Raw genomic sequence first — 22882 nt, forward strand, 5'->3', positions numbered from 1 at the left:
TCACTTTAACTCTATGGGATCTTATTATTTAAGATGAAGTCTCACTCTGTCACCCAGGTTGGGCTGCAATGGCTCACAGCAGCCTCTGCCTCCTGATTCAAGCGATTCTTCTGCCTCAGCCTCTCAAGTAGCTGGGATTGCAGGCACGTACCACCATGCCGGTTGATTTTTGTATTTTTAGTAGAGACAGGGTTTCAGTATGTTGGCCAGGCTGGACTCGAACTCCTAACCTCAAGTGATCTGCCCACTTCGGCCTCCCAAAGTGCTGGGATTACAGGCGTGAGCCACTGCACCTGGCCCAAAAACTAATATATTCTCATAAAAACTTCAACAATCAGATAGGCATAAAGTGAAAATATTAAACCAAGGATTTTCTACACAAATGTACAAAGCACGCCTTATTTATAGAAACCAGATCACTCACTCATTCTGCTCAGAAACTCATTGATTTTACTCAGAAGCACCCACGAGTGACGGGTTCCCAGGAGGGGCAGAGGAGGCTGAGCGGCACCACATGGGGCTGGCCGCGGGCTGTGGACATGGGCATGCCTGGAGAGGCCATGGGGCTGGTGACAAGCTCTGGCCAGAAGACCCCAAGAAGGTCTGATCCTGAGGTCTGATCCAGGCCTGCGGCACTGGGTCCTAGGCAGGAGACTGTCTGCCTGGTGAGAAGTGGAAGGAGCCAGTGTCCGCAGCCGTCTCAGGATGTCACAGAGCTCGGTGGCCCGTCTCCAGCAGCATGCTCTCCAGATGCAGCCTGCTGTCGCTCTCCACGTAGGGCTGGTGCAGCCACATGGACAAGTAGCTCAGGGTGAGGTCAGGATCCCTGGTGTGTGCAAGCTCCTTAGCCACTGTGCGCTTCAGGAGCAGCTCCTTCCTGTACATCTCCAAGAGCTTGTGTGAAACCTCATCTGAAAGAAACGTGAGTGTCCCTTAATGGCAGTGATTCAAGAATGTAGTCTTGACTCAGGAAGAACTACATTTTTAACAGCTCTTAATTAAAAACCAGAATTAGCAACAGCACTGAAAGGAAGAAGGGCCCGATGGAGTTTACCACTCTAGCTGGTACAGATTAGTACAATTTGATAACATCGTCAGCAGAGTGAAATAAAAGCGTATATAGGCCAGGCGCGGTGGCCCACGACTGTAATCCCAGCACTGTGGGAGGCCCAAGTGGGTAGGTCACATGAGGTCAGGAGTTTGAGACCAGCCTGGCCAACATGGCAAAACCCTGTCTCTACTAAAAAATACAAAAACTAGGGCGGGCGCGGTGGCTCACACCTGTAATCCCAGCACTTTGGGAGGCCGAGGTGGGTGGATCACGAGGTGAGGAGATCGAGACCATCCTGGCTAACACGGTGAAACCCCGTCTCTACTAAAAACATGAAAAATTAGCCGGACATGGTGGCGGGCGCCTGTAGTCCCAGCTGCTCAGAAGGCTGAGGCAGGAGAATGGCGTGAATCTGGGAGGCGGAGCTTGTGGTGAGCTGAGATTGCGCCACCGCACTCCAGCCAAGACTGCACCACTACACTCCAGCATGCGTGACAGAGCGAGACTCTGTCTCAAAAAAAGTATATATAACCTTTTCTACCTGACCCTTAGGTGACCTACAGTGATTATAAGTAGGAGATTCCCCTCAAACTGACAATATATCACTAAACACATTCCACCAGGTGATTTTCCCCTTTCCTGCCTTATTTAAAAAGTCTCAGATCAACATAAAACAGCTTAGCCCTTGTCTTGAACTAATAAAGCTAAAATAGCCCTTTAAGAAGTACCTCCTAGAGTTTATTAAAGTCATGGCTTTCATTTTTCCCAGTCATCTTCCATGAGGTTGGCTGCAGTGACCTCAATTTGTTTTTTAATTAAAACAAAAAGGAAAAGAAAAACCTCAACAAACCAAAAAAACCCCTTTCTCCCCTTCCCCCCCAAAACGAGAGATTTCTGCTTCCACAGAGGAGGTGGAATTCACTCTGTCCCACTGGTTTTAGAGGCCTAATAACAGCAGCTTGCTTCACGGGTCTCTGATTATGTTTAATATACTCTGCTGATAACCAGGTAATTAAAGCCAAGAAGAAATGTTTATTTTAAGGCGCCTCTGTCTCTTTTCCTCCCGATAGATACTTTCGCATTGAATTTCAAAGCCTTGTCAGCTTCTTAAAGTACCAGATGTAAACGATACTAAATGCCCTTAATAACCTTTACCCTCCTGAAAGTTAACTGAGAAGGAACTACTTACAGAAATGGGTTGTAGGCCAAGTGTGGAACAGAGGGGGTCGTTTAGTCTCCTCCCCATAATGGTAATTTTCTAGTTCACAAATTCCCTTGGTAGTTGAAGACAGCTTTTCCATTTTCACCTGTATTTTGGTCTGAAACATATTCATTTAGAATATGATAATATTTCAAATATCCAGTCTCAGATTCAATACCTATAAGATTTCAAAGCTAAGAAGTGTACATCTATTGTGATAAAAATTCCAATAACTAAACACTGTTAACTCTAAGTACAGCAAATTCCCAGGGAGACGAAGGTGGACAGTTGCTATGATTCCATTAATTTGAATTACTTTGGTAATAAACCCCAGATTTCCAGTCCTAGAGCAAGAAAGGTTTCTGAGTGCCATTTCACTAGGATTTCCAAAGAGCACTGATGTTTTAGGCCCAAAGTCCTGGGGGAATCCCAAGGCAGCCTCTTGCTGCCTTTTTTTTTTTTTGAGACAGGGTCTCATTCTGTTGCCCAAGTTGTAAAACTGTAATGTAGTGGCATGACCGTGCCTCATGCAGCCTCGACTGCCTCCCAAGTAGCTGGGATCACAGGTGTGCACCACCATGCCCAGTTAATTTTTTTTAATTTGTAGAGACAGGGTCTCGTTATGTTGCCCAGGCTGGTCTCTACCTCCTGGGCTCAAGCGGTCCTCCCACCTCAGCCTCCCAAAGTGCTGGGATTATGCAGACATGCGCCACCACGCCTGGCTGGCTCTTGCTGCTTTTAAGAAGTGAGAGAGAAAGGCATCAAATGAGCTCATTTCTGACTCTTTTTTTTTTTTTTTTGAGACGGAGTCTCACTCTGTCACCAAGCTGGAGTGCAGTGCCAGGCTGGAGTGTAGTGCCAGGCTGGAGAGTGCAGTGCCAGGCTGGAGTGCAGTGCCAGGCTGGAGTGTAGTGGCGGGATCTTGGCTCACTACAACCTCTGACTCCCGGGTTCAAGTGATTCTCCTGCCTCAGCCTCCCAAGTAGCTGGGATTACAGGCGTGTGCCACCACACCCAGCTAATTTGTGTATTTTTAGTAGAGATGGGGTTTCACCATGTTGGCCAGGCTGGTCTCGATCTCCCGAACTCGTGATCCACCCGCCTCGGCCTCCCAAAGTGCTGGGATTATAGGCGTGAGACACCGCACCAGGCCTGACCCTCTCTTATTAACTGCCTTTGTTTACGGAAACCTCCTTGACTTCCTTGTTTATAAAATGGCAACACAGAAAGGGAGCCCTCAACACTTCACGCAGGAAGTAAGGAAACGTGGCGAGCTGCCATTGATGGTCCCTCAGTGGGGGCCAGGCTCTGTCCTAAGCCCTGTAACTGCATGATGTGCACAGCCACTTGTGGGAGCTACTGAACCACCGCCCTGCACACAGCAGGCAGCACAATAGGGGCAATGGTGGGCTTACTTCCACAGCGTGGTGAAGAGGATTGAGTTAGTATTTGTGAAGCACCTACTTGGAGATATGTAAGGGTTTGATAAAGAAAATTAATGGGTAAAGTAACTAGGATTTCAGATTTAAGTAGCATAGGTCTATGAAGACCAAATTTTAAACTCCTAAGTATAGCTGACTTTACATACATGGGGGGGAAATAAGAAAAGATATATAAATTGTCAAAAATATTAATTCCTTTACTTGGTCCTTCCAACCACCCTCCAATTACATTGGAAGTGGCAAGCACTAAATGCAGCTAATGTTAATTTTTACAGGACTTTACTTGTTTCCCAAATCTTTTACGGTTTGATATTTTATTTGGCCCAACCCCAAGAGGCAGGACTCATCATTTCCCTTTCACAGCTGGGAAACTGCTCCAGGTTGAGCTGAGAGGGATGAGGCCAGAACTCGATACCATGCCTTCTGACACCAAGTTTTAACACCCAGTCCTCTGCTCTTTCCTCTGAGTCCTGCGGCAGCTCCCTGGTGCCACCTGATTCTAAGAAAAGCTGATAACAGGAGAATAAGGGAAATTCTGGAGCCTTGACCCCAGGCGAGAAGTCATGCTCAATTCTGTCGCTCAGCCATCAATAAGGAATTCAGGTCACATAGGCACGTGCATCCCTGAATGAACAATGCATAAACAACAGCCCCTTACATTTCAACATTGGTGGCTTCTTCCCACAGCAAACACAGACCACAGTGAAATGTTAGCCCAGCTTAGGGAAAACAGTGCATGCAACCCCCAGAAGGTCAAACTTATGAAAGACACAGACCAGGTCTGGAAACCATGCTCCTTAACCGATAGAGGAAAATAGGAATAATAATAATAATAATACCCTTATAAAATCAACTTTTGGTTTTGAACATAGAATGAAAACTTATTCCCAAACCACTTTTCTTTTCTTTTTTTTTTTTGAGACGAGTTTCACTCTGTCACCCAGGCTGGAGTGCAGTGGTGCGATCTCAGCTCACTGCAAGCTCCGCCTCCTGGGTTCAAGCAATTCTCTGCCTCAGCCTCCTGAGTAGCTGGGATCACAGGCACCCACCACCACCCCTGGCTAATTTTCGTATTTTTAGTAGAAACAGGGTTTAACCATCTTGGCCAGGCTGGTCTTGAACTCCTGACCTTGTGATCCACCCGCCTTGGCCTCCCAAAGTGCTGGGATTACAGATGTGAGCCACCGCGCCCGGACTTTTTTTTTTTGAGACGGAGTCTCACTCTGTTGCCCAGACTGGAGTGCAGTAGTGTGATCTCGGCTAACTGCAACCTCCGAAAGTGATTCTCCTGCTACAGCCTCCCAAGTAGCTGGGATTGCAGTGCCTGCCACCACTCCCAGCTAATTTTTTGTATTTTAGTAGAGATGGGGTTTCACCATATTGGCCATGCTGGTCTCAAACTCCTGACCTCAGGTGAGCCACCTGCCTCGGGCCTCCCAGAGTGCTGGGATTACAGGCATGAGTCACCACGCCTGGCTAAAACAAATTTTTTTTAAAACTAAATAAAAATACAACAGTTGGCTGGGTGTGGTGGCAGACACTTGTAATCCTAGCTACTTGGGAAGCTGAGACAGGAGAACCACTTGAACCTGGGAGGCAGAGGTTGCGGTGGGCCCAGATCACCCCACTGCACTCTAGCCTGGGTGACAAGAGCGAAACTCCATCTCAAAAAAAAAAAAAAAAAAAAAATTTAACAAATGGGAGGGAGGGAACCAATCTCCCATGCAGAATAATTCTGAATAATTTATGTAGATACTGCACCCTGAAGGAGGTGGTGAAAGCGTCCCTACCCCCTAGGTATGGGCTACACATAGTGACTTCCTGCCAGAGAGCACAGCATGGGAGGAGGAGAAAGAGCAACTCCACAGCAGAGGAACCTGGTGTGCCTGGTGATCAAGGTCAACTTCGACAGTGAAAAGTCCTGGCCGTGCACAGTGGCTCACGTCTGGAATCTCAGCACTGTGGGAGGCTGAGGTGGGAGGACTGCTTAAGCCCAGGAGTTTGAGACCAGCCTGGGCAATAGGTGAGACCCAAAGAAAAGTCCTGATGACAGAATGTCCAGTATGTGCCCTTGATACGATGTGATAGAAATGGCACTTTACTTCTGTGGTCCTCCTCTGAAACAAACCCATAACCTCAGTCTAATTCGGAGAAAAACATCAGAGAAATCTCCATTGAGGGACGTTCTACAAAATACCTGACCAGTATTCCTCAAAATTGTCCAAGTCATCAAAAACACGGAAGTCTGAGAAACCGTCACAGCCAAAAGGAGCCTAAGGAAACACAGGGACTCAATGTCATATGGGATCCTGAAGCCGAAAGAAGACATGACAGAAAAGCTAAGGCCGGGTGCCAGGGCTTACGCCTGTGATCCAGCACTTTGGGAGGCCAAGGTGGGAGGATGACGTCATGTCTGGAGTTCGAGACCAGCCTGGTGAACATGATAACCCTGTCTCTACAAACAAATTTTAAAAATTAGCCGGACATGATGATTCATGCTTGTAGTCCCAGCTGCTCAGGAGGCTGAGGCGAGAAGATCACTTCAGCCCAGGAAGTAAAGGCTGCAGTGAGCTGTGATCACGCTACTGCATTCCAGAGCAAGACCTTGTCTCCAAACAAACAAATAAAAAGGTGAAAATATAAAGATCTTAAACGTTTACGGGTAAGCTTCAGTTATCCAAGTTCAAATATGTGTAAAACCTAATTTCCTGTGCCTAGCAAAGAAATAAGGTGGTATTATCTTCACATCTAGTGGCCAGTATGGTAGGTTTTGAAATTTAGTTATTAGTTCATTAAACAAACACTTTAGTCTCTTATGTGCTGTACCAGGGATGGGCAAATTATCCCTGGAACACACGTCAATTTTGGCCCACAGCCTATTTCTGTACGGCCCACAAGCTAAGATGGTTTTTTCATTTTTAAATGGTTGAAAATAACCAAAAGGACAATAGTGATTGTGACTCATAAAAATTATACAAAATTTAATTTCAGTGTCCAAAGATAAAGTTTTCCTGGACAAACATGGTGGCCCACGCCTGTAATCCCAGCATTCTGGGAGGCCGAGGTGGGCAGATGACTTGAGGTCAGGAGTTCAAGACCAGCCTAGCCAACATGGCAAAGCGCCGTCTCTATTACAAATACAAAAATTAGCCGAGCATGGTGACACGCACCTGTAATCCCAGTTACTCAGAACACTGAGGTGGAAGAATCGCTTGAACCTGGGAGATGGAGGTTGCAGTGAGCCAAGATCACATCACTGCACTCCAGCCTAGGCGACAGAGCAAGACTCTATCTCAAAAAGAAAAAAGTTTTCCTGTATGGGTGCAGTGGCTCAAGCCTGTAATCCCAACACTTTGGGAGGCCGAGGTGGGTGGATCACTTGAGGCCAGGACTTCGAGACCAGCCTGGCCAACATGGTGAAACCCCATCTCTACTAAAAATACAACAATTAGCTGGGCATGGTGGTGCGCAGCTGTGATCCCAGCTAGGCAGAAGGTTGAGGCACAAGAATCACTTGAACCCGGGAGACGGAGGTTGCAGTGAGCCAAGATCTCGCCATTGCACTCCAGCCTCAGTGGCAGAGTGAGACTCTGTCTCAAAAACAAACAAACAAAAAAACCACACAAACAGAAACAAAAAAGGCCAGGTGTGGTGGCTCATGCCTGTAATCCCAGCAGTTTGGGAGGCCGAGGCAGGCGGATCACTTGAGGTCAGGAGTTCGAGACCAGCCTGGCCAACATGGTGAAATGCTGTCTCTACTAAAAATACAAAAATTAGCTGATGTGGTGGTGCGAGGCTGTAATCCCAGCTATTTGGGAGGCTAAGGCAGGAGAATCACTTGAACCTGGGAGGTGGAGTTTGCAGTGAGCTGAGATCATGCTACTGTACTCTGCCCTGAGTGACAAAGTGAGACTCCATCTCAAAAAAAAAAAAAAAAAAAATCAAAAAACAAAGATAAAGTTTCATGGAACACAGCCACATCCATTTACACACATATTGTTTATGGCTGTTTAGTCCTATGTGGCAGAGATGAGTAGCTGAGACAGAGACTGGCTGGCCCTAGATGCCTAAAATATTTACTCTGTGGTTGGGTGCAGTGGCTCATGCCTGTAATCCCAGCCCTCTGGGAGGCCAGCAGGTGGATCACCTGAGATCAGGAGTTTGAGACCAGCCTGACCATATGGTGAAACCCTGTATCAACTAAAAATACAAAAATTAGCCAGGCGTGGTAGAGCGCAACTGTAGTCCCAGCTACTCTGGAGGCTGAGACAGGAGAATTGCTTGAGCCCAGGAGGCAGAGGTTGCGGTGAGCCAAGATCGCGCCACTGCACTCCAGCCTGGGCGACAAAGCAAGACCCCATCTCACGAAAAAAAAAAAAGTTTTTACTATGTGATGAGACCGGAAAGTGGGTGAAATTTCCCTGGATGATGCACAGGAGGAGTGAATGTCTAAGACAGCATCCTGGGGAACATTAAGATTTACGTGGCAGGCAGAGGAAGAGAACATCAGAGGAGATTGAGAAGGAGGAAGGGATGGCCAGTGGTCAAGTGAATCCCAAATACATCCATCGGATTCAGCAACAGTGACCACAAGTGGCCTGTGTCTTTATGTCTTACCAACCCATCCAAGGTGGCCTGCAGTTCCTCACATAGCTTCTCCAGTTCCTCGTTATATTCCAGACACACCTTTTCTTCATTTTCCTTCAAGGCTGGGCTGCTGCTGTCTAGTTCTATCTTGTCTTTATTCCTAAACAAAATAGAAAATAAGAGGTGTGTACAAAATATACTCTTTATAAACTCTTTAAGCTTGCCTTATTTCCTTATAATAAATTCTGCAAACCTCTATATCAACATAGTTACGTGGGACATTTTGCATAAGCATTGTTCTTTCATATCATTATGATATAAATTCAGTTATTATTTATATGTGCAATGAATATGTCCATTGGTCACTCAATTTTGCACCAAAATAAGTCAGTTAAATTCAGCCATGACAGCTGGTTTTGGTGGCTCATGCCTGTAATCTAAACACTTTGGGGGGTGGATGCGGGAGGACTGCTTGAGTCCAGGAGTTTGAATCCAGCCTGAGCAACATAGTGAGACCTCATCTCCACAAAAATTAAAAGTAAAAATTAGCTGGGCATGGTGGGACACGCATGTGGTCCTAGCTACTTAGGAGGCTGAGGTGGGAGGATCACTTAAGCCCAGGAAGTCAAGGCTGCAGTGAGCTGTTATCGCACCACTGCACTCAGCCTGTGCAAAAGAGCAAGACTGTCTCAAAAAAAAAAAAACAACATTCAGCTGTGTGGCATCGTTGGCATAGGGCGTGGTGCTGGATGTACAAAGATGAACAAGACATGGATCATTTCCTCAAAGAGTTCACAATCCAGGAATACAGACATGCCTCATTTTACTATGCTTCACCTTACTGAGTTTCATAGATAATGCATTTTTTACAAATTGAAGGCCTGTGGCAACCCTGTGTATGTATGTGCGGCAAATCAACCAGCGCCATTTTTTCCAATAGTATGTGCTTACTTCATGTCTCTGTATCATATTTTGGTAATTCTTACAACACTTCAAACTTTTTCATTATTATATCTACGATCTTTGATTGATAATCTTTGATATTACTAGTTTAATTGTTTTCAGGTGCCATGAACCATGTTCACATGTAACAGCGAGCTTAATGAATGAATGTTGTGTGTTCTGACTGCTCCACTGACTGGCTGCTCCCATTTCTCCCCATCTCCTTGGGCCTCCCTATTTCCTGAAATAGGAGGATATTGAAATCAAGCCAATTAATAGCCCTACATTGGCCACTAAATGTACAAGTGAAAGGAAGAGTTGCATATCTCTCATTTTAAATCAAAAGCTATACTTTGGCCAATTTAAGAAACAAAAAAATTAAAAGCTGGAAATGATCAAGCTTAGTGAGGAAGGCATGTCAAAAGCTGAGATAAGGAGCCAGGTGCGGGGGCTCACGCCTGTAATCCTAGCACTTTGGGAGGCCGAGGCGGGTGGATTGCCTGAGCTCAGGAATTCAAGACCAGCCTGGGCCACATGGTGAAACCCCATTTCTACTAAAATACAAAAGAAATTAGCCGGGCGTGGCAGCATGCACCTGTAGTCCCAGCTACTCGAGAGGCAGAGGCAGGAGAATTGCTTGAACCCAGGAGGCGGAGGTTGCAGTGAGCCAAGATTGCACCATTGCACTCCAGCCTGAGCGACAGAGCGAGACTCCATCTGTACAAAAAAAAAAAAAAAAAAGGCTAAGATAAGCCAAAAGCTAGGCCTCTTGTGTCAAACAGTTGGCCAAGTTGTGAAGGCAAAAGAGAAGTTATTGAAGAAAATTAAAGGTGCTACTCCAGTGAACATGTGAATGATGAGTGAAACAGCCTTAGCGTGGATATGGAGAAAGTTTGAGGGGTCTGCACAGAAGAGCAAAACAGACACAGCATTCCCTTAAGTCAAAGCCTAATCCGGAGCAGGACCCTCACTCTCTTCAATTCTGTGAAGGCTGAGAGACATGAGGAAGTTACAGAAGAAAAATTTGAGACTAACAGGATTTGGTTCATGAGGTTTAAGGACAAAAGCCATCTCCATAACATAAAAGTGCAAGGTGAAGCTGCAAGCACTAATGTAGAAGCTGGAGCAAGTTATCCAGAGGATCTACTTAAGATCAATGATGAAGGTAGCTACACGATATGACAGATTGTCAATGTAGATGAAACAGCCTTCTATTAGAAGAACATGTCATCCAAGACATTCACAACTACCGAGAAGTCAATGACAGGCTTCAAAGCTTCAAGAGACAGGTTGACCCTCTCGTTAGGGGATATTGCAGTTAGTGACTTTAAGTTGAATCCAGTGCTCATCTACCATTCTCAAACTCCTAGGGCCCTTAAGAATGATGTTAAATCTACTCTGCCAGTGGAAAAAGCAAGAGAAGCAGAACTAGAAGTGGGGTCTGAAGATGGGACTGAATTGCTGCAATCTCATGAGAAAACTTGAACAGACGAGGAGTTGTTTCTTACGGATGAGCAAAGAAGGTGGTTTCTTGAGATGGAACCTATTCCTGGGAAAGATGCTGTGCACATTGCTGAAATGACAACAAAAGATTGAGAACATTACATAACTTAGTTGATAAACCAGTGGCAGAGTTTGAGAGGTCTAATGTGGGTAAACACTATTAAACAGCAATGAGAAAGAACAGAACCAGAATAGTGGCTCTACATTACATGGATGGCTTCCATGTTGAAAGACAGTGAGACATGGCTGGGTGCAGTGGCTTACACCTATAATCCCAGCACTTAGGGAGGCTGAGGTGGGCGGATCACCTGAGGTCAAGAGCTCGAGACCAACCTGGCCAACATGGTGAAACTCGGTCTCTACAAAAAATACAAAAATTAGCTGAGCTTGGTGGCAGGCACCTGTAATTCCAGCTACTCAGGAGGCTGATGCAGCAGAATTGCTTGAACCTGGGAGGCAGAGGTTGCAGTGAGCTGAGATCGTACCATTGCACTCCAGCCTGGGGGATAGAGTGAGACTCATCTCCAAAAATAAAAATAGAAAAAGAAAGCGAGACATAAAGGAAACACTAACATATGTTTTTTGTTTATGTAAAATCAAAAAATGGACAAAAAGAATCCATGGTAGTTTTTTCCATATCAGCTACATACTGTGTCAACATCATAGCAAAGTTTGAGGAAGGCACAGGTCATACATGAGCATGAAAACCCAATCATCACGCCTATGAACTACAAAAGAATCAAAGAATCTATGGTTTTAAAAATCAGAATAGCCAGGCGTGGTGGCTCACACTTGTAATTCCAGCACTTTGGGAGGCTGAGGAAGGTGGATCATGTGAGGTCAGGAGTTCGAGACCATCCTGACTAACATGGTGAAACCCCGACTCTACTAAAAATACAGTAATTAGCCGGGTGTGGTGACAGGCGCCTGTAATCCCAGCTAGTCCAGAGGCTGAGGCAGGAGAATCACTTGAACCCAGGTGGTGGAGGTTGCAGTGAGCCAAGATTGCGCCATTGCACTCCAGCCTGGGCAACAGAGTGAGACTTCATCTCAAAAAAAAAAAAAAAAAAAAGGAATATAATTTTGTCTCATGTGTCATCTTACCACTTGCTTTTTTTGCTTAATATTTTATTTTCAAATTTATTCATGTTGATATTTCCCCAGTTATTAAGGGTGAAAAACTTAGAGCATGAAAAACCGATATGTACTTACAATAAACTGATTTTCAAGTTGGCAATATTATTTGCAGCGGTAAAACCTGCATCACTGAGGGTTTCCCACTTCAGGATTAAATTATGCCAATCAGCCGCATTGTCCTTAATTTTTCTTGCACTGACAGATAAGACAGGTTTTCTGGGCGTTACAATTCCAACAGTCTTTGCTGATAGGGTATAAAAGAAACAAAATTATTATCATGGAATATACAATCATAGTTGGAGGGCAAATGTCCTCATAATTTTCAACAGTAAAACTATCTCAAATGCTGTATCAACTGGACAAATAAATGTGGAAACTACAAAGTCTGAATGAATGTGAAGGTTCCTGGAAGAAGACAACATAGAATATATATTTTTTTTTTTTTTTTTTTTGAGACGGAGTCTTGCTCTGTCACCCAGGCTGGAGTGCAGTGGCCGGATCTCAGCTCACTGCAAGCTCCGCCTCCCGGGTTTACGCCGTTCTCCTGCCTCAGCCTCCCGAGTAGCTGGGACTACAGGCGCCCGCCACCTCGCCCGGCTAGTTTTTTTGTATTTTTTAGTAGAGACGGGGTTTCACCGTGTTAGCCGGGATCGTCTCTTGATCTCCTGGCCTCGTGATCTGCCCGTCTCGGCCTCCCAAAGTGCTGGGATTACAGGCTTGAGCCATCGCGCCCGGCCTACATAGAATATTTTTAACATTTTAAGATTCACCAGATATAGCTGAATCCTTTTCCAGCTTAATGGCTCCGCAAAATTTTTACCTTAAGCCCTTTGTTTTCCAAAGATTGGAAATAAGGTAAAGTTGTGACTTTCTGCTAAAACTCTTCAATGGCTCCGGTTACCTTCCCTACAGGATAATCTATCTAGCCCTGACTCCTGAGTACTTCCACTATCTAGTCTCAGGCACTCTGATACTTTAAATTTGTTCAGAGTGGCATGGCTCATGAGTGCTAATCATTTCAAGACACTGAGACAACAGAGATGCAGAGTTGATCACGATGCTGCCACGGCCCTGCTTGGAAATCAGGAGGAAGTCCAAAGTCCTTCCAGACCTAGCTACCCCTCTGCATCAACACGTACATCAACCCACACATACACATTGGCCCCCTGTCAATCTCCAGTGAAAATGAACTACTGGCAGCTCTTGAAAAGCTGAGGTGCCTGCAGGCCTTTGCACGTGTTCTCTCTGCAGGAAAGCGCCTTCCTTCCTCAGGCTCATGACGCCTATCCTCCAAGATGTACCCGGATCCCACTGCCTGTGGGAAGCAACCCCCAGACCACCAAGAGCCAACTCAGGTTGTTTGTTCTCCCCCAGCCCTCCGGTGCCCTCTCGCCTTCTCTACTTTGAACCCCGCAAAGGCTTCTCACGGCCCACAGGATAAAGTCCCCTTCAGGAATCCAGGACACACAACAGCTGGATGGTTTGAGGTCTCGAGTCAGACCACACTGCCTGCGTCTGAATCCCAGCTCTGCCAGCTGTGAGATCTTGGGCAAATTAATGTACCTTTCAGAGCCTCAACATTTTCATCTGTAAAATGGGAATAAAAATAGTATCTACTTCATAGGATTGCTGAGATGAGATAATATATGTGAAGCTGTGAGGCCTGGCACATGGCAAAAACCCAGTATCTCACCTGTTAGCTCAAGGCCTCTACTATCCAAGCTCTGCCCATCCCTTCAGCTTCCCCCTTTCCCACTTGCCCTCTGTGCCTCAGAGCTGGCTCTGTCCAAGTTCTGACTTTGACCTGGAATGTTTTTCCTATCTGTGTGTGTCCCCACTCCCCTGCCTCATACTTAGTATCCTCACTTTTAAATATCATATTGATTTATCACTCATTCTTTACTTAAACAACAAATATTTGCTTACTGTCTACAATATGCCAGGCATGGGGGAATGAAGTGATTGAATGAGATGGATCAGGACCGTTTTCAAGCAACTTACTTTCCAAAGGGGAGGCAGATAATAAACGCTTAAATGGCCACGATCAGTTCCGATCATGGTAAGTGTACGTGGAAAATAAAACAGGGTCTTGTGTTAGTGTGACCCCCTGAGAAGGTATCATTCAGGCTGAGATCTGAATGATGAAAAGCCAGAAAAAGGGTAGGTCAGTAGCATGTGCCCTAATTATGAGAATGAGGTTGGTGAGTTCAAAAAACAGAAAACAAAACAAAATAAAACAAACAAACAAAAACCAGTGTGCTGGAATGAAATGGACAGAAAAGGACTAGTGGGTGAGGAGGTGATCAGACAACTAGAACCTAATAGCTTAAGATAAGAAGTTTGGACTTATTCTAAGTATTAGACTGGTGCAAAAGTAACAGGTTTTGCCACAACTTTTAATGGCCAAAACTGCCATTACTTTTGCACTAACCTAATACAATGGGGAGTGAGCAATAAGCTCTGGGTAGGGCAGTGAAATTATCTGATTCAGGTTTTTAGAAAGTCATTTCCACAGAGAAGTATTCCTGGATCCCCCAAGTTGGGGGGTAGATATGTGGAACATCCTGTAATTCTGCTATCACGATATTCATCGGTGGAGTGTATTTGCTTGTTTAACGTCTATATTCCCTGCTAAACTGGGAATTCAACTAGGGTAGGAACTATGTCTTGTTCTCTTTCAAACCTTCCACACATAGGAGGCTTTGCATAAAATGAGGTAAATGGAGGAATAGCTCTTACCACCTGTTCTATAACTGTCTGAGGGTTTTCCCCCAGCAGGAGATTCTGAGGGCAGGACCACATCTGATTTATGGTCAGCCTGACTCATACTGGGCACATATTTAGGAACCAAAAACATAACTGACTTCAAGAAACTTAAGGGCCAGTAAAGACAGACCAGTCATCAGCGTCACAGGACAGGGCAGGGTGAGGGCACAGTGACTAAGTTACTTATCCCCTCTGAGCCTCTACTCCCCATCTGCAAAATGGGGTTGACATTACTTCATGGGATCACTGTGAGGTTCAAATGAGATGATCCACTTAAAGTACGTGGAGCAGCACTCAGCAGACTGAGCACTAGGCGAAAGCCAGCTTTCATTACATGCAGAATGTTCTGACAAGGCAGTTCAGAGAGGAGTTACTGGAGGAGCTGAGCATGCAAGGCTTGGCACCCAGTGAACTCTGTTAGTGCTAATTTATAGTGAAAATAATTACAATTTGGGTGTCTGATCTGCTGACACTCATTTGCGTATATCGTCCCGTTCATCTGTCACTCCACATGTGAAAAAACGGAGGCTCGGCAAAACTGTCTCCCGAGCAGCCAGCAGAGGCTGCGCGGGGCCTGCGGGCTAGGCTGGGGCAAGGCATCTGACCTCCATTTAACCTCATTTAATCCGGGGAGCTCCTCAGCTTCTGGCCCAACCTGCGGCCCAAGCAGTAACATTCACAGCCACCCTGCCCCGGGAAAGGAACCCATCTCACGCACCTTCCATGCGGTCCGCAGAGATCCCTAGAAGGAGAGGCGAAGCCCCGCCCACCCCCGCCGGAAACGCATTTGCGTCACGTCCGCCCCGCCCGCTACCACTTGTGGCTCTGCCGCTCTAGCCCCCGGCGGAGCCAACTGCCGCTCTTCGGTGCTGGCCCCGGTGTCGGCCCCGTTGCCCAGGGAACGGGCTCCCGGCAGCCCCCGCGGCCCGGAGTCCATCCCCGCCTCCTCCGGCCCGGTGGGGCCGACGAGTCCGGAGGGGCTGCCGCGGGAGGTGAGTCCCGCGACGCCGCAGGCGGCCCCGACGCCCCCGACGCCTGGCCCCTCGCCCCCTCCTCGGCCTCCCCCAGGCCACTCTTCCCTTGCCTCAGCCCCGCAGGGTCTCCATGCCCGTCCGCCCTGCCTCCCTCGCCCGCGGTCTCGCCCGCGCGGAGTGGCGGACACTAAATGCCACAACACACTGAGCGCCTGGCTTGCCGCCCGCGGAAGCCGGCGGTCCGCAGCCGGGGAGCGGGGGCCGCCCGCCCCTCCTCAGGCCTCCGCGGCGCGCCCCGTGCCCTCGGTCCCACCCTGCACCCCGGCTGCCGGTCTGGCCGCGGGCTGTGCTCCTTCGCCTTAGGATTGACGTCGCGTTCTGTCCCCCACTCGCAGCCCGCGTCCCTTACATCCGCCCACCGGCGCCTGGCCCCAGGCCTTGACACTCACCCAGTTGGTATTCAGTGTTCGATGAATGGATAAGCGAATGACTCCTTTCCCAACCCTATTTGAAGGCCTGGGAGGCAGAATAGGTAGTAAGGGTTAAAGAATGGGGTGTCCTGGAGTCAGACCCGGGCAGGTCAAAGCGGCATCTTCCTCGCTCTGTGCTGGGGCAAGTGCCCTACCTCACGCCGCTCCGGTTTCATCACCAGTGGAATGGAGATGAGAATAGTTTCTACCTCTGGCTTGGTGAGAGGATTAAATGGGTCAGTGCATGTAAAGTTAAGCATGGTGCCTGCCGCTGTACATTTCAGTAAAGGGGAGCCTCTGCTGTCAATTTGTGCTAGCCTGCCTTCTTGCCCTCTAGTCCGTTCTGATATGTCTCTGACTTCTCATGACTTTAGTTACTCCTTCTCTACTTCCATTTCTCTTCCCTGCCCTTTTTTCTTCCTCTCTTTCTTATTGGGATTCAGGAATTTTATTCTGTTCTGTGACTTATGTTCCATTTGTTGGCAGAATGTGGGATACCAAACTGGGTACATTCTTTTCTCATCTACTGGAGTGATCAGTTGCACTTGTTGACTGCCTCCTTGCAGCCAAGGTCTTGTAAACAGAGAGTTCTGGGAAATCCGCAAACCCAAATCGCGGGCATAGGTAGAATCTGGGAATGAAGCCACTGTAGCTCCTTGTGATCACCAGTGATTCCTGGTCTTTTAAGCTGCAGGACTTTGTGTTTTCTCACACCCAGCTATAATGTACCTTGATAAACCTCTGACTTTGTTTTTGTTGTTGTTGTTAACCTGACTTACGTCCCATGTTGATTGTTATTTGGCCATCGTATGCCAGCCACTGTGCCAGGCTGGCTCTAGGGATGCTGTGGTGAACCAGACAGACCCGGTCACTGCCTCAGGGAGATCATGGTCTGGCCTTTGAACTTTAAAAGAGAGAACTAAGTGCAAGTGTAGGGGACACACAAATTGAATTTTCAGGACTGCCTTGGAAAACCAGTGGTGGGGAAGATGGAATGAGGATAACCCTCTTATGAAGGAGTGACTAGAAAGTAGTTTTTGTTAGGCAGACATCAGCTATATTATACCCACATGTCTTTTTCAATGGAAGACTGTCATCTACTGGATTTTTTTTCCAATTTTTTCTTAAAGAAGTTACACTTAAGTTTGGGGAGAATCTCTTTTCATACTAGCCTCTCTATGAGTTGAACAAAATGGCTACTGGAACTTAGTAGGAAGAAAAGGAAGGAAACAGGCATCAGGCAGAGGCAGTTGATTGAACTTGGGAAGATGAGGAATAGATCAGGAAGGGGTTATAATAAAAAGCTTTGGTGTCAAGCATGAAGAGATTTCTAGATTCAGTAATGCACAGAGAGCTCAGTAAAGTTAGAAGGGAGTAGTTGATGGCTTTGTGAATTGCTAAGGTAGAAGGGAGCTGTTACTCAAGATGTGTGTTCAGTTTAAAATGAATGTATTCTTTGGACCTGGACATAAGAGTTCCACCGAATTTTTGCCACTATTTTATATTTAGGGCTATCATACTTGGGTGAATCTAGCACAGTGCTTTGAGAGAGAGATTCATTCAACAAACATGTATTGAGCATTGATTGTACCATACTCTTTATTGGTCTTTTTAAGCACCACAAAGTATATAGACTAGAAGAACATAGACAAAGATGACAAAGAGTCCATTGAAGGGGAGAGAAAACAGATAATGATGGTGCTGTGTAATAACTGCCGTCATGGAGTTCTATGAAAGTAGAGAAAGACCAACCAAATATCTGAGGGAATCTATGAAGGCTTCCTGGTGGAGGAGGACTAGTTCTTACAGGGTACATATGAGGGAAAAGGGAAGAGGGGAAAGGGACTTCGTTCTACAGAGACATATAGGTTGTGGTGTGTGCAGGGACTGTGATGGAAAGCTGATGGATGGACAAACAAAATGTGCCCTGTCCATACAATGGAAGCCTGTTCAGCAATGAAAGGGAACGAAGTGCCGATTTGTGCTACAACATGGAGGAACCTTGAGAACATTATGCTAAGTTAAAGCAACCAGACACAAAACACCACATAGTATATGATTCCATTTAAATGAAATGTCCAGAATAGGCAAGCTGTAGACAGAGAGGAGATCAGTGGTTGCCCAGGGCTGGGATAAGAAGCAAGTAGAGGGGTGATTGCTAAGTTAGGAAGTGCACAGTGTGTGGATGAAGAGTGGCCTGAGATGAAGTTAGATATAGACTGTTTTGTTGTAATGTCTACTTTCCATGCTTGTATTAGGCTTTAGCTTGTGACCATTGGGTAGCCGATGGGGATGGGAGCAAGGAAGTGACAAAATTTTGTTTAGAAGATAAATGATTGCCTCAGTCTCATTACATTCCTCCTTAAGAATTTAATACTTGGCCGGGCGCGGTGGCTCAAGCCTGTAATCCCAGCACTTTGGGAGGCCGAGACGGGTGGATCACGAGGTCAGGAGATCGAGACCATCCTGGCTGACACAATGAAACCCCGTCTCTACTAAAAAATACAAAAAAACTAGCCGGGTGAGGTGGCGGGCGCCTGTAGTCGCAGCTACTCGGGAGGCTGAGGCAGGAGAATGGCGTGAACCCGGGAGGCGGAGCTTGCAGTGAGCCAAGATCACGCCACTGCACTCCAGCCTGGGTGGCAGAGCGAGACTCTGTCTCAAAAAAAAAAAAAAAAAAAAAAAAAGAATTTAATACTTAAATAATTAATAGATGTCGTAGCCAGATTTCAAATGCAGATTCTACAATAGGGATACGAATTGTTGCTTCCTAGGGATTTTGGAGAGAATCCTTAAACCATTAGTGTAGTCAGAGCACTCTGATAACATGGTTATTGTACTGCTAAGTGGATGACATAGACTCTGTATTAGTCCTAGCTCCAGTTTTGAGAAATTGGCCATCATGGTGGCAGTTGGGTGTTAGCAGTCAGCAGTGAAGCCTAGCTGCACCTTCCAGGGTTATGAGAGTGATGGGGCTGGTGGGGAAAGGAAGCATAGTAACTTGAAGAATGCCGTAGAGTGGTGTTTTGTATTTTTTTAACTGAAATATTCATGACTGAGGAAGTATTATTCATTATATTTTTATTTATTTATTTTTGAGATGGAATAGCACTCTGTTGCCCAGGCTGGAGTGTAGTGGCACGATCTTGGTTCACTGCAGCCTCCACCTCCCAGGTTCAAGTGATTCTCCTGCCTTAGCCTCCCAAGTAGCTGGGATTATAGGTGTGTACCACCACACTCGGCTAATTTTTGTATTTTTTAGTAGAGATGGGTTTCGCCATGTTGGCCAGACTGGTCTTGAACTCCTGGCCTCAAGCGATCCTCCCACCTCGGCCTCCCAAAGTGCTGGGATTACAGGCGTGAGCCACTGTGCCAAGGCCAGTTTTAAAGATTGGATTGAGACTATTGTTTTGCAGTAAGACCTGAAGTTAACAAATCTTTACCGAGCATCTACTCTGTGCCAAAGATATTATTAGATACTAGGAGTTACCTTGGTAAGCAAGAGAGAATTCGTGTTGCTTACATTCTCATAGAAGAGATGATTTTTAAATGGTTTAGCAAATAAAGCAATTAGAGGTTGTAATGAGAATTATGAAGCGTGTGTGATAGAGGAAAGAAGGGACAGTGGGTACTCTTAAGTGATCTGGTCAGAGAAGGCCTTTTTGTGTTGGTGATATTTAAGCTAGACCCCATGGTTGAGAAGAAGCCCGATAAATGAAGTGAGATCATCACTCATTCTGCATGGAGGAAATAATTATGAAACCTGAGCAGGACAGAGTGGGTCAGTGGAGCTAGAACTTGGAGGACAAGTGGAGATGGGTAGAGAGGTGACGGGGAGCTGTGAAGGGCTTAGACTACATGGGACATTTGGTTTTTATTCTTGGAGCACTGGGGAACAAGTGAGGAGTTTTGAGTAGAATGGGTAGTATGGTCTGATTTCTCTTTGAAGGAACCGATTTTTCTCTTTGTTGTTTGGGGGGTAACAGCTTTATTGAGATATAATTTACATGCCACACAGTTCACACATTTGTATACAATTCCATGGTTTTTACTGTATTCACAGCTATGCAGCCTTCACTACATCAATTTTAGAACTTTCTCATCACCCTAAAAGGAAACTCCCTACCCTTCAGCAATACACCCTAACCCCTTCTTCTCCCAGCCCTGGGCAACCACTGACTTACTCTCTGTCTATAGCTTGCCTATTCTGGACGTTTCGTATACGTGGAATCATATACTATGTGGTGTTTTGTGTCTGGTTGCTTTTATTTAGCATAATGTTCTCAGGATTCCTCCATGTTGTAGCGTGAATCAGTACTTCACTCCTTTTTATTGCTGAACAGGCTTCCATTGTGTGGATAGACCACATTTTGTTTGTCTATTCATCAGCTGATGGACAGTTAGGTTGTTTTGACATTTTGGCTATTATGAGTGGTGATATTATGAACATTTATCTACAAATTCTTTGTAGACATGTTATCATTTCTATTGAGCATAAACCTAGGAATATAATTTCTGGGTCGTATGGTAACTCTGTGTTTAACCTTTTGAAGAACCACTGACTAGTGGCTGCACCATTTTATTTTTCACCAGCAATGTATACAGTTTTCTCCACATCCTTGCTAACACATGTTCTGTGTTTTTTTAGTAGCCATCCTAGTGGGTGTGAAGTGGTATCTTCTTGTGGTTTTGATTTACATTTCCCTAATGATTAATGATGCTGAGCATATTTTCGTGTGCTTATTGGCCCTTTTTTTTTTTTTTTTTTTGAAATAGAGTCTCGCTCTGTCGCCCAGGCTGGAGTGCAGTGGTGTGATCTTGGCTCACTACAACCTCCACCTCCTGGATTCAAGTGATTCTCGTTTCTTCGGCCTCCTGAGTAGCTGGGATTACAGACATGCGCCACTATGCCAGCCTAATTTTTGTGTTTTTAGTAGAGACGGGGTTTCCCCATATTGGCCATGCTGGTCTCGAACTCTCAACCTCAGGTGATCCACCTGCCTTGGCCTCCCAAAGTGCTGGGATTATAGATGTGAGCCACTGCGCCCAGCCTTACTGGGCATTAGTGTGTCTTCTTCGGAGAAATGTTTCTTAGACCTTGCCCATTGTAAAATTGTCTTTTGTTGTCGTTTTGAGATGAAGTCTTGCTGTGTTGATCAGGCTGGTCTCAAATTCCTGGGTTCAAGCGATCTTCCCACCCAGCCTCCCAAGTAGCTGAGACTGTAGCCACATGACACTGCACCCAGCTTTTAAAATTGTCTTTTATTATTGAGTTTTAAGAGCTCTTTATATATTCTGGGTAAAACCTCTTATCAGATATATAACCAGCAGATATTTTCTTCCGTTTTGTGGGTTGTCTTTTTTTTTTTTTTAATTTTAGTCAGTGTTGTGGATTAGATGTATTTTTACTTTCTTGATGGTGCCCTTTGGAACACAAGCGCTTTTCATTTCAGTGAAGTCAGACAGCTAATTTTGACAGCTGAATGAGCCTGGCTTCTGGGGGCAGGCGTGGAAGACCATGGCAGCAGTGTAGGCGAGGGATATGATAGCTTCTACTGTGGCATGGCCACAGAGTTGGTGAGGAGGCGGCAGGCTTGAGGGAGGCTTGGAGATAGGGCTGATGGACTGAGTTGAGAGATTGTTGTACGGGTGAGGGAAACAGAGGAATTGAGGGTGAATACTAGGATTTCAGCTTGAACAACACTTTTGATTCAAAACGTGGTTATGCTGTTACCTGCCAGACAATTGTGACAGTTTCTAGTACCCGCTGGAGCCTAGCAAGGGCAGCTGTGCGCTCCCTCCCTGGGTTCTGAAGTTGCTTTTGGTAGGATTATCACTGAGTGTGCCAAGGAGATGGCCAGGGATTCTGACCTTTTGTAATACCCACTAAGACTTCCTAAGCCACCACAAATAAACATATTATCGGAGTAGAATAGTGCACCTGCTCTGCAAATGCACTTTTGAGGTAAGTCCCTTGACTCCATTCTAGCTAGACCGCAGTCTCCAAGCCCTTGCTGTGTAGAGGCTGCGAGCTGTCAGTGGATAGCATCAAATCAAGCGCATGGATTCTTGAAAGTTAAATGTCATAATTTTGACAGAGCTACTATAAGGAAAATTATTTTTATGTTAAAAAATTTTTATTGATTGATTGATTTGAGGTAGAGTCTTGCTCTTTCGCCCAGGCTGGAGTGCAGTGGCTCGATCATGGCTCACTGTAGCCTCGAACTCCTGGGCTCAGTGGATCCTCCAGGTTCAGTCGATTCTCCGGACTCAATTGATTCTCGTGCCTCAGCCTCCTGAGTAGATGGGACTACGGGCATGCACCACCACACCTGGCTAATTTTTTGTATTTTTTGTAGAGACAGAGTTTCGTCATGTTGCCCAGGCTGGTGTCAAACCTCTGGGCTCGGCCCAGCACGGTGGCTCACGCCTGTAATCCCAGCACTTTGGGAGGCCAAGGTGGGCAGATCACAAGGTCAGGAGATCGAGACCATCCTGGCTAACACAGTGAAACCCCATCTCTACTTAAAAAAAAAAAAAAATACAAAAATTAGCCGGGCGTGGGGGTGGGCGCCTGTAGTCCCAGCTGCTCGAGGGGCTGAGGCAGGAGAATGGCTTGAACCCTGGAGGCGGAGCTTGCAGTGAGCTGAGATCGCATCACTGCGCTCCAGCCTGGGTGACAGAGCGAGACTCCATCTCAAAAATAAATAAATAAACAAACCAACCAACCCCTGGGCTCAAGTGATCTGCCCACCTTTTTTTTTTGAGATGGAGTTTCGTTCTTGTTGCTGAGACTGGACTGCAATGCA

General features: G+C 46.1%; 2 protein-coding genes and 1 non-coding gene across 8 annotated transcripts in view; 1 reads left to right on the plus strand and 2 right to left on the minus strand.

Annotated features, from left to right (window-relative positions):
* Positions 1–430: 430 nt before the first annotated feature.
* Positions 431–15420, minus strand: CINP (cyclin dependent kinase 2 interacting protein). Of its 3 annotated transcripts, NM_001266052.1 has the most exon segments (5): positions 437–911; positions 2241–2370; positions 8312–8441; positions 11939–12107; positions 15348–15396. In NM_001266052.1, coding segments are annotated over 5 exon segments (639 nt in total). In that variant the 5' UTR covers positions 15355–15396; the 3' UTR covers positions 437–708.
* Positions 11363–11466, minus strand: LOC114680059 (small nucleolar RNA U13). The gene has a single exon (XR_003732133.1). It is a non-coding gene; the product is annotated as a small nucleolar RNA U13 (small nucleolar RNA).
* Positions 15421–15444: 24 nt separating the features above from the next.
* TECPR2 (tectonin beta-propeller repeat containing 2) overlaps positions 15445–22882 on the plus strand; it is a 137486-nt gene continuing 130048 nt past the window's right edge. For all 4 annotated transcript variants that reach the window (XM_015144515.3, XM_077941731.1, XM_077941730.1 and 1 more), the window contains exon 1: positions 15445–15621. The gene's annotated coding sequence lies outside the window, so the exon portion shown is untranslated. The remainder of the gene's footprint in view (positions 15622–22882) is intronic.

This window comes from Macaca mulatta, chromosome 7 (assembly GCF_049350105.2).
Source record: "Macaca mulatta isolate MMU2019108-1 chromosome 7, T2T-MMU8v2.0, whole genome shotgun sequence".
Lineage (NCBI taxonomy): Eukaryota > Metazoa > Chordata > Mammalia > Primates > Cercopithecidae > Macaca > Macaca mulatta.